Raw genomic sequence first — 12,537 nt, 5'->3', positions numbered from 1 at the left:
CCTTCCTGTGGCGATCATTCCGACGAATGTGCACATATGGCTTGAAACTAAGTTTTTCAACTGTCTCTCACAACATCCAAGGTGGTTGTTCTAGCTGGTCGCGAGAGACTTCTCCTCTGTTATACGCCTCTAACATTCGCTTGGCCTTTCTCCATCGTTTCTGTACGTTCCTCTTCTGAGTTCTTGTAGCTTCCATATCTCTTCCATGCTCCTGAACGTACCAGACATCCGGTTTTAGTGACCTCGGTGCAGGCCGTATGTATGGCCGTTGTAGTGCCTCACGTGAAGCATGAGCTTCTGGCACACTCGCCCCAACTCACTGCCCTCCAAGAACGTTCGGGACCCCGCTACGACCTGAGTGTGGCCTTTTCAACACTTGAGCATAAGTGTCTGTCTGAACTCTAGCTTTCTTGGGGTTCTTCCTCTCGGAAAGATCTGTCGGCCAGCATTGTTTTTGTGACTCCTCGTGTCTACCAGCATTGTCACAGTTTATGGAACACTCTTTCTTGCATCGATTGCAAATGACGTAAGTTCTTGTCTTTGCCACATTTTATTCCTTGTTCTGGACAACGCTCTTTTGTTTACCCGGATCAGATTGCTTAGCTTTCGCAACCTCCTACGCCCGGATCTAACAACTGTTGTACCTGGTCCTTGAGTTGTATACAAATACGAGTATCATGAGTCCAAATGTTATGAAACTTACAATACCGTTTACCTTTAACCTCTTCCACAGTCGGGAACTCAGTCCATGGTACAATGGTTTCACCATCAGCAATAAGCTTGTCCAAGATCTCATGAGCCAATGACGCATCATAAGTGTACTCAGCAAACTTGGAAGGGCGATGAGTCTTCAACGGTGTTGTCAATGGTGTAACCTCCACCATTGACACTGTAGGGAAGGGATCAATATCGACCCAAGCTGCAGCTCTTTCAGTGTCTACCCCAAGCATGTCTTTGTTAATCCAGGTCTGCAATTGATCCTTGAGCTTAACACAATCAGTTGTGTGGTGATTGAACAAGTTGTGAAACTTGCAGTACTTCTTCCTTTCAATCTGCGTTGTGGTAGGCATTGCAGTGTCATGCTTCACTTTCCACTCGCGAATAATTCATCCAGAATTTCTGGAGCCTTGTGAGTGTTGTAGGTATACGAGTCATACTCGGGCTTGGTGAATGTTCCTGTAGAAATCTTGACAGGGTCCCTGGACATCTTCAAAGCCTTAGACTTCAATGCATGTCTTCCAGCTATCTCTACGGCAGCTACTTTATCATCTACCTCCTCGACCCATTGCTCTTCGTATGGATACGATGTGTAGAAAGGATCTACATGCGAGTAGATAGTGGAAACCCTCTTAGTTTCGGATAGAACTACATAGCGTGGTTTCAAAGTTCCAGGGTGATAGGATACAAGTGGGCCTTTTGGAACTGTGGCACTGTCCTTCATCTCCCTGAGGAACACTTGGTAAGAACCTATCTTGTGCATTAAATCTGCCATGCTAGAAAAGTAGGCATCATGATGTTTGGCCCGCTGACAGGTTTTCAAACCCTTTATGGCGATGCAAATGGCATCCTGTTTCGCGAGCGGTGTTCTGCAATTTGCTTGTTGAACCTTGAACCTCTTCAGGAACTCCACTGCCGACTCCATCGGCTGTTGATACATGGAAGTCAAAGATGACAAATCCACTTCAGGCTCAACACTCCCAAAAATCGTTTTAAACATTGTCTCGAGCATGGACCAATCTGAAATGGACCTTGGCGCCAACTTGAAGAACCAAGATAGCGCCGGTCCTGACAAAGATGAACCAAAAGCCCTCATCTTGAAGACTGGATCAGATGCATATGGCCCGCAATCGCTGTGGAAACGCGATATATGCTCAGCTGCATTCTCGGAACCCTCTCCTGAGAAAGTCTGGAACTTGATTGGTTGATAACCCGAGGGCCAATGACATGCTATCACCCATTCCGGGAATGGACTTGTATAAGATGTGTTCGCGGCAGCATGACCATGAATGGTCCTCGCGCTTTCCTGGATCATCTTCTGGACATGTTCCTTGGTAAGGCTCTGACCCTCTTCTACTTCCTGCTCAGGCTCTACTCGATGTTCCTCTCAACGCTCGCGACGGAACTGATGTTGACGCTCTTGTCTTCCGCCTGGTTGAAGAAGTGCCAATGCTTTTTGTAAAGCTTCAACCTCGGGTGTGTTCGACCGTCTGGAACTTCCAAGCGTGAACTTTCCCTTTTTAGTTTTCACCTTCTTCCTCCTTGCGAGTTTGACAAGCTCAGCATCTGATTTATCAGCCTCATCACCTCTGGCCTCGTCCTCTTCACCGCCATTGTTATTACCGGTCGTATCTTTCTTGTTGGACCTAGCCTTTTTGGTGGCAGGAGGCTTGCCATGGTTTTGGCTCTCGTAAAGCCCGGTGACAGTCTGTTAGATTCTCAACGCCTCTTCGATTTGCTTGAATCGCTCATCCTGGCCCGCGAACTCTAAGCGAGCATTGTTCGCGTGCTCGTTAGCACCCAGAACCAACTTCTTCAACCTGTCGTTGGACTCAGCCAGACGCTGACCATGTGTCGACTGTAGTTGCGACACATTATCTAACGTTCTCTCAACTGCAGTCATTCGATTGCCGAAGGACTCCTCCAACGACTTGACTACCGTCGTCAACTCTTTGAAAGCTAGTTGCATGTCTTCCGGTGTCACCATCACTCCAAACTTCAGTAATGCCTCAACCGCTGTTAAACCTCTGCAAGTCGTTGTGTTATGAGGAACACAATGCGAATGCTCTGGTTTCGAGCAAGGGGAATATCCTCGCGAGTAAGGATTACGGCTTGCTATCTTGACACGGTCCCACTGGGTGTGCCAAATGTTCAAACTGGGAAAACAGATCCTCCTCATAGAACAATCAGCAAGCCCCGGTGTCGAACCCTAGACGGTTCGACCCTTCGTTCTCTGTTATTGCCGGCGTGCCAGTACCTTTGAGTTAGGTACAACTCTTGCTTTGTTTGACGATGATTGCGCTCACGTACTGTCTTCTTCTCAAACGATTGCTCCGCAGTTGCTGATAAACCGCTGAAGTTCGAATGACCTATACACAACCGAAGTTGCTAGGTACCTTTCACTCCACCTCAAGTAGATGGCCGATCTTACTTTAGACCGCTTGGGGAAAAGCAGAGCTTATATTGTGTCGTTAATAGCAAGACTCTCTCGCGAATGGGATTTGCTGACTAGTGCAGACTTTTGTGTTTGCTAGAAGCTAGGCTAGCGACTCGATGGACTTGACTCTAGTTGCCCAGGTTAATCGGACTTGTTTGCTACATGCAGCGCGAGGCGTACATCTGGGTAGCTCCGCTCCGATGGGAGACTTGGTTGCCGAAGCGAATCGGACTTTTACTCCGTGTGGAGATTTGACTATGCGGTTGCGCGATAGTTTGTTTTGACGTTGCGTGTGTTATTCTGCACATTCGACCTCCTTATATAGAGAACACAAATTGTTCTTTCTTGTGAATTAAGTCTTGAGAACCTCTTAGTTGATTTAGATTCACCTTCCTTAATCAACTCAGATTCTATACAGCGATAGTCCCCTAAATCTATTCCAATACGGCAGGTAATCTTGCTCTGTGATATATTTTCCCCAAATAACCGGTCCACGAGCCTAAATAGTCTAGATAATACATGAGTATTATTTTAGGCCCAAACAGAGAAGTCGCATTTTCATTTCTTCTTTTTGATTATAAAAGCGATGTCGATCGATAGTTTTGACGTCTAGATATAACCTCAGTAATCTTTACTTTTCTTATATACATCAAACAGTATTTGGTGTATATATATGTAGTTGTGTACATGGATCAATCTCCGAAGAGTAAGTTAATATGGTACGCCCCACTGCTAATTTTGTGTATGATTATAATTAAGAAAGGTAGCGAACCTTGTATCCGTATACTTATCCATGCTGTCGATCATACTTTCGAAGGGATCAAGGGAAGGATAAATTCTTCGCCGTGTTGAGTTCAAAATTTGATGACTTGCATTTATAATAATATTCATTTCAAGAAGAGATCCAAATCTCAACCTTTGACAGCCAACAGTCCAACACTACCAGTGATCACGCATATGTAGCTTCTCCATACAATATATGCATGACAAGGAGACTCGAGTCAATCTCTGTATATGCATGTAATTAATGTTTATAGCCAGTCTATCGTTTATGAATCCTAAAACAGAAAATATATACGTACATGATCAAGACAGGTTGTTCAATCCTCCACAATAATTTATAGACCGACTGCAAACTTCATCATAGCATACTCACAAGAAGCAAGGAAATAAACCGATCGAGAGAGCTACTTTGATATAGATATATAGCTCCCTATACCCCGAGCAAGATCATGATTTAACGTAAACACATGCTCAGTTATATATAATTTTGCAAGATCAATTAGTTGGGGCATGCATGAGAACACACTGAAATTTGAATATAATAGTTTCTAATTTCAATGTAGAAATATAGTTTGGTACAGCTAATTACTTCAATGACTTGATTGACACGGTCAGCTTATAAATATATGTAGAATTCATGCCTCCAGCCTGCTCAAGAACAAAAATCAGAACAACAAAAGATCATTTATTTTTAGTAAAATAGCTAGTTAATTATAGTCAAAAGAGACATATCTGATCACGACCACAAGTGGGATCTAACAAAAAATTACCATATACTGTATATATGGTACCCTAGCTAGCGTTAATTAAACCAAAAGAAACAAAAAGAGGAAGAAGAAATATAGTCACTAAATAAACACATAAATGGTCCCTAATTCTTCCTCTTACCATCACTAACTATTCCTTCATTCCCAGCCAGCATCAAATACTTGTCCCTCCTCGTAAGAGTGGTACACTCAAACCCCAAAGCATCACCCAGCTTCCTCTGTATATAATTAGCAACTTCGCAACTCGATTTTCCACTAGCACAGGTCAGCTCCTTAGGTAACTTGCCTAATATTTCAACATAATACACAGGTCTAGGGTTCATCATGAAGAAAATAGGATCCAAACATTTGAGCCCACTGGCTGTAGTCCCGTAGAACATACTCACCTTTGTGTTGACAGCCACAGGCACAATCTCATCGGCCAATTCAGCAAACAGTGAACTAAACCTCAACAGATAGGGCTCTCTACATGTTGTACCCTCAGGACACACCACCAAGTCACCTTCACTAAGCAACTTGTTCATGGTTTCTCCATCTTTTTTTCTGTCTCTTGTTAACCTCACTGTCCTAATTGGGGCTATGACCTCAGACATTTTGCTTAAGCTGTATGTCACAGCTGTCAAGGGCTTAGCAAGAGATGTGCTCAGTAAAACTGGGTCTAGAAGTGTTCTGTGGGTACAGACATAGAGGACTCCTCTATTTTCATGGTCTGATTTTGTTGAAGTGTCTAAGCCTTTGACAGATAGATTTAGACCGGTGCAGGTGGCTAAGAAGAGTGCAATTCTGTAGGGGAGGAAAATACCCACTGAGATTCTGAATATGGCTATGACTATTCCAATGGGTATCCACAAGAACATGGAGAGAGTTGCTAATGGAGTAGGCAGGAAAGCTAGCCTTCCATCATGGAAAATTAAGGGCTTGGGGTATCTGTGCCTTGGCAACACTGAAGTACTTGAATTGTTCACTACATAAGCTTCCTGTAACAATTGATCACACAGATATAAGTAATTAGCTAATTTATTTCAATGGTAATTATAAACAATTAACTGTCATGATATTAGCATGATCTAAAAGTATGTAATTAACGTGCATGGCAGATATTTGGTGAGGACACATTGGTTATGGCAAACAGTAATATTCATATATGATTAATGTAGATATATTGATATATTACTAAAGGATTAAATTAAATTATATCCCTACAGAAATTAATTACCGGATATGCCAGTGTTTGTGCACCAGAAAACATTTGAAAATATATGAAAGAAGCCTGACCTTGATTGATTGAAAGGAAATTAATTCTTATCGGTCATTTACCTATACACTTTTCTTTGTCATGGTTCTGTGTATACTTTAATTAAGCTAGCTGTTAAGAAAGATCACCTAACTAATACTTATATATGGCCTATAGGGGTTAGCCGGTTAGGTCTGGAAATTAACAATCACTCTTTTCTTTTCTTTTCTTTTTGTGAAAGATTGAGCTATATATATGATCTATTTCAGCAAATAAATAATATGAAGGAGAGTGTAAAGTACTATAGGTTGTATGTATCTGTAGTTTTATACGTACCTTGCAAAGAGAGATGAAGAGATTATCATGGAGGCTTGAAGTTCCGAATCCAATATCTGGTTTTGTATCACCAAAGTATTCCTTTAGAGCTCTGTGCTTCATAAGCAAACCAGATTTAGACAACAAACCAGTGAAGTAGTGTCCAGAAGTGAGCAACTCAGTCCCCTTAACATCCTCAACATCCAAATACTCCTTAAGGAAGCCTTCCACCATGATTCTAGGGACACTAGTAAAAATCACCTTAGACCTGGTTGAAGCCAAGGCCTCATAGCTATGAAGATTAAGATTTTCAAGATAAAACTTGGGCAAGACAGCTCTTGCAACACTCTCCATATGCTTAATCTTGAGGCCAACAAACGTTATGAAAATCATGACCCTTAATTGGATCTCATAGTCCAAAACCCACAAAAAAGAGCATGACAACAACAACAGAAAGGCTCTAATAATGCTACCACCTTCAAAAGCAACCAACATGAAGTAAGGAAATACAGAGTCTGATCTCAAAAGACCCCCAAAAACATCACAAACAAGTGTCTGGGACTTTCTACCGTTGACATCACACTTGGTAATACTAGGGAAAGAAGGAGGTTGAGGTTGATGGGGCTTGTGGGAGCTATAGTTTCTGACCTTCCTTGCTGCTCTGCGACATGAATTTGCTAACAGGTGGTACCAAACCCAGTCTGCGAGCTTGAGAAGTACCATTGGGAGGACCATGATGACAAATTAAGGAACGACAGAGATGAGAGAAGAAGAGAACTAGAATGATTCTGCGTGAAGAAGAAAGAACCCAGTAGGTATTTATAGGAATCCCATTGAAACAATAATTTGGTTAAGCCACACAGTTGGCATTAATAGCCACCTCGACAATTTTTTAATTCCTTTCTATTTTCCATTTCTATATGTTTTTATTAATCACCTCTGCAAGCTTCTTCTGCTACATATCATAACAGTAGTGAATCTTATACCACAAATGGTAGGTTGGATTATTGGTGACCGCCTTAATGCGCATTTTTTCTTCATCTGCAAGTTCCAAATTTCCAATGGGCATGCATTGGAACGTGAGCAGATATTTAAGGAGGAATTTTGATGAGGATATTCAAACTAGGAAGAGGTTCACTAATGGGTTTTCATTGTCACACCTATATTAATCCAGGAGGACCAATCCATGATTTAGTTAGATAACCCATACACCATCTGATTTATTGACTTTTTTAACCATTTGAATGCCTTTTTGAAAGGGTTTTGGTCCTTTGGAGAAGTCAAATGCCAATTTACTAAATTCAACAGCTTTACTACCTCTATTTATCTTTCCTATATTGGTTTTCCCAACACTACGCATTACTAATTTTATTAAGGGTAGAGACAAACTAGGGTACCGGTTCATGTGATAAACTCAAATGTAATAACGTATTTAATGTAATAACTCAAATTTATCGTGAGTTAAATTCAAAAGAAAACTATCAATTGTGACAATATTGTGAATATTGACTAGAGATTGCAATATGCATGACTTTGTCATAAATTCTAGTTAACGAAACTCCATATTAATGGTTTTGTTCGAAACCGTTTCGTTTTCTTTGATTTGGTTTTTGGTATGGTAGTTAAGATCATGCGACTTGAATTAGGTGGTTGGTAAATGACTAGTCGGAACATTTCTTGTGAAAACGTACGGTAAATCTCTCTATGTAAACCTTTCCTTTTCCTTTATAATTTTTCATTTACCACCTGTTTGCAACCTATATATGCATGCTTTGAAGATGTCACAATCGGGTACGTAGTACTTGCTTACTTGGCGACACCCGTGTAAAATAGTTACAATATATTGTGTTGTCAAAAAGGCCGATTTGCACTCTAAACTTGGTCATAATTGTCAATTTGCACTATGAACTTGCATTTGAGTCAATTTACCTTCTAAATTTGGTAAAAATTGCCGATTTGCACCATATTCGTTAAATTTAATGTTTTACATCCAATTTTAAGTCACATGTCATGCATTTAAGGGGTAATATTGTCATTATATATTTATTCATATTTAATAATGAAATAAATTAATAATGAAATAAATTAATAAAATTACTTAAGATGAACACTTGTTACAATTTTTTTTTCGAAACATGTTATTGATTTATATATTTATTATTTTACGTGATATAGTATGTTAAAAGATATTAGAAAAATATAAATAAATACATTAAAAAGTAAAAATAAATGTGTGTTCTGGGAGAATTACTATTCTACCATTGTGTGTGTCTTAGCCTTATTAGGTTTCATGTTAGAGATAGATTCGCATGTCTGTAATAGATTAGGACTCCGAATTCTACGGGATTGTAGTTATGTAATGCCTATATATAGGCACCATTATCAATAATTAAATGGTTACATTTTGTTTCATTACGTCGTTATTATTCTTGTTTCGTTCCTCCTCCAACAATGTGTGTATATATATATATATATATACACAACACACCATATTTGAATGGGTGGGTATGTTGAATATATAATTTGAAGTAGGGTTAAGTATGTAGAAAAAAGATGTAAATAAATAATTTGATTAAAAAATAATCCTCATTTTAAAGAATATTTGTATTTGTTTTTAAGAAAAATATAAATAGAAAATGACAACATTACCCCTCATGTGCATGACATTTGACGCAAAATTGGATGAAAACAGTTAAATTTAACGGATATGGTGCAAATCGGCAATTTTTACCAAATTTAGGAGGTAAATTGACTCAAATACAAATTTTGGGTGTAAATTGACAATTTTAGCCAACTTTAAGGTGTATTTTGGTAATTCTGCCTATTGTATTTGATGCGAGAGCTGGTTGTAGTATGCGCCACAACATGTTAAAACGCACTGGCAAATATCAAGATTTCCGAAATATGAGATGCACTGTGCATGACATTTCACAAAAACTTTGAAACTCGCGATCGCTGGTTTTATTTTCTTATTCTGGTTTTTAGTTATGGCATGTTAATTACAAGTTACTCATGCAGTACTGCATACTACAAGTTAACTAGTTGATATCATGCAATTTGGATACACAGGTTGGTGTGAGGCCTTAATCATCTTTTGGTGGTATGTATATGGAAACGGATTCAATGCATCATAGAGTGCAGGCACCAGTAATTATTTTATTATTATAAATGAATATCAATCACTAGTATCTAAGCACGGTTATTGATGTTAATGTTTTTTAAACAGTCAACTTCCATTTAAAAATATTATATAAAAGGATAACATTATAAAAAGAATAAGTCCATAATGGAAATAAGGGTTTAGTTATTTCCATTAAACCCAAATTAGTATAGCTACATGATCAAAACAAATGGGTCAAAGTTGTCCTTGTAATAACCCCAATTTTTCAAAACGATATTTGATTTGAAGTAAATTCTATAAAGTTTTGAAATTCATTTAAATTGAATTTGATTTGTTTGCAAACGTTACGAAACGGAAACGGAAGCGTACCGAGAACGTTTAATAAGAAAACGTTACGTTTCCGTAACGTTTATATCGACTTTTATTCCGTCGCTCGGTTGCGAAAACTTCCTTCACAAAAGTTGTAGGGCTCGTCGATACGAGTTCGTGGATATGTGACGCGTTCTAATCGGACGATGTACGTAAAAGTTATTGACGATATAAGTTAGTTTCCGATTTTGGAAACGAGTATAAAAGGGGAATTATTCAGTTTAGGGTTTCCATATTTGGAAATCCCTATTTTCTCTCCCTCTCTCTTCTCTCTCCGCCTCCCTCACCTTCGCACCCGATCCTTCTCTTCCCCTCTCGGCTTCCACCATCGATCTCCCTCCTCCGAGGGAGGTGCTTCTCACCGCCGGCTCCAGCGACCACACAAGCACGACGCGACGCACCACCGAGCAAGACGCAAGCCAGCTCGCCGCCGTGAAGCTCATCGCCACTAACCGGACCGCACGATTGGACCAAGCTCTCCGACGAGCTCCGGTGCTCCCAGGACCGAAAAGAGGTGAGGTTTCGACTATATATGAGGTTGTGATTGTTGTTGGGTGTATTGTGGATGTTGTGGTTGATTCGTGGAGGAGATCGGAGTGGGATCGGAGGGGGGGGAAAATTGATGAACACCGCCGCCTTAGGCGGCGCGTGTGGGAGCATGGGGCGGCCTATGGGTGGTCGGAGACCGTAGGAAGGTGGAGAAGGAGGAGAGGATGGTTTTTGGGCCGGAGGTGGCGTGATACGCGCCGGCGTCGGAGTAGGCGCGTGGGCCCCACGCGCGGCCCGCCGGAGGTGGCGCGTGTGCCACACGCGCCGCCACGTGCGGCGGTGGGAACAGTTTTGACAGAAGGGTATTTTGGTAATTTACTGTGTACGGTAAATGTAAATGTAATTTTTATTTACTACGGTGAATGTAATTAAATTTTACCTTCGGTAAATGTAAATATAAATTACTTTCAGTAAATGTAAAAAGTAATTTTGGTGAAAGGGTTACCACCGCCTAGTAGTGGCGCGTGGGGGAGCGTGGAAGGTGTAGGAGAGGGTCTGCCACCGTAGGAAGGAGGAGGAAGAGATGAGGGAGAGTTTTGGGGCGGCGGTGGCGTGATACGCGCCGTGGTTAGCCTCGGCGCGTGGGCCCCACGCGCGGCCCGCCGGAGGTGGCGCGTGTGCCACACGCGCCGCCACGTGCGGCGGTGGGAACAGTTTTGACATAAGGGTATTTTGGTAATTTATTGTGTACGGTAAATGTAAATGTAATTTTTATTTACTACGGTAAATGTAATTAAATTTTACCTTCGGTAAATGTCATTATAAATTACTTTCAGTAAATGTAAAATGTAATTTGTAAAAGGGTAATTTAGTAAATTTTATTTACTGAGTTTGTATTTACATTTAAATCGTACGTATACGTACAGAAATACGTATTAATATTTATACGTACAGAAATACGTATATAGTATTTATACGTACAGAAATACGTATATAGTATTTATACGTACAGAAATACGTATATAATATTTATACGTACAGAAATACGTATATCGTATTTTATACGTACAGAAATACGTATATATTATTTATACGTACAGAAATACGTATTAATATTTATACGTACAGAAATACGTATTAATATTTATACATACAGAAATACGCATATAGTATTTATACGTACAGCAATACGTATATAAATCGTATATTTGTACAGTAACCGTGAATAGTAACAGTGAACAGTAATTTCGTAAAACCGAAAATTGCTGAACAGTAACCGATTATTACTGTTTCGGCATTTAAAGGTTACGAAACGATTCTAAATTCTTTTCTTATCTTTTCAAGGTGATCGTTAAATCGAGGAAAGAAATTATCATCGGGAATTGTGGAATTACGCTCGAGTCATTAAGGTGAGTAAAATCTCACTGAATTACGAATCTACCCTCGTGGTGATTTAACATTTTTGCAAGTGTGTTTATCAAATGAATTACAACATGTATATAATTTAGTGGACTACATATATACAATATAATGGTAATAAGTACATATACATATATATAGTTCATTAAATTACGTACTGTTATTAATTCATTAAAAATAGTCACTTCGATGACGGAAGTTTGTGAAGTGAGCATGTGTGGTGAAATATGACATGTATAAGATATAGTGGACTATATATATATATATATTGTATAAATGGTAAATAAGTACGAATATATATAGTTCGCTATATAATATACTGTTATGATTTTATTGTGATTATATTGAGCATGTGATTTGAATTGTACAATATGATGTGGGATTATTGTACGTGATTTTTAACATTGAGATTGTTAAAATGTGAATTGTCTTCGGACCTGATTTTTGGTACAATATGATGTGAGATTATTGTACGTGTTTGGCAAGTCGAAACCTAGCCTTTGGCCGGGCGAAAGTTACGATACAGTTAGAGCTCTAGTCTGTCTGCCTTAGTACTGCATGTGAGGTAACGGGTGGTTATCTGCACATGGGTACTCAGTTTATTTTGGATGTTGGGTAGCGGGTGGCTATCCAATATCAACGGTGTATTACGAGAGGGGTAACAGATGTGTACCAGCGTTCTTAGTACCCGTATTATAAATGCATTGGGTAACCAGAAGGGTTACTTAATTTCCTCATGAGCGTTTTGTTTCATATTTCTTTGGGTCAACCAGATGGGCTGACCATTGACTCATGAGGGCATTTATATTTGTTGTTTTGTGATCTTTCGTATATTTTGATATGCGAATTATATTTTGATTTTACTCATACGAGCTATAAGCTTACC

General features: G+C 39.6%; 1 protein-coding gene across 1 annotated transcript; it reads right to left on the bottom strand.

Moving 5' to 3' along the window:
- Window positions 1–4,668: 4,668 nt before the first annotated feature.
- LOC126799805 (glycerol-3-phosphate acyltransferase 1) lies at window positions 4,669–7,012 on the bottom strand. The gene is made up of 2 exons (XM_050527064.1): window positions 6,275–7,012; window positions 4,669–5,681 (listed from the first exon to the last, which is right to left on the bottom strand). The coding sequence occupies exons 1-2, from the start codon at window positions 6,986–6,988 to the stop codon at window positions 4,809–4,811; spliced, it is 1,587 nt and encodes a 528-aa protein (XP_050383021.1). The 5' UTR covers window positions 6,989–7,012; the 3' UTR covers window positions 4,669–4,808.
- Between the last annotated feature and the right edge of the window lie 5,525 nt (window positions 7,013–12,537).

Source organism: Argentina anserina, chromosome 6 (genome assembly GCF_933775445.1).
Source record: "Argentina anserina chromosome 6, drPotAnse1.1, whole genome shotgun sequence".
Lineage (NCBI taxonomy): Eukaryota > Viridiplantae > Streptophyta > Magnoliopsida > Rosales > Rosaceae > Argentina > Argentina anserina.
This window is presented reverse-complemented; position numbering and strand designations above follow the sequence as displayed.

Bases quoted from the DNA above. Each gene is read 5' to 3' on its own strand.
- LOC126799805 (XM_050527064.1), bottom strand. From the start codon at position 6,988: ATGGTCCTCCCAATGGTACTTCTCAAGCTCGCAGACTGGGTTTGGTAC. The intron at 5,682-6,274 runs GTACGTATAAAA...CAATTGTTACAG, and splicing joins TCTTCATCTCTCTTTGCAAG to GAAGCTTATGTAGTGAACAA.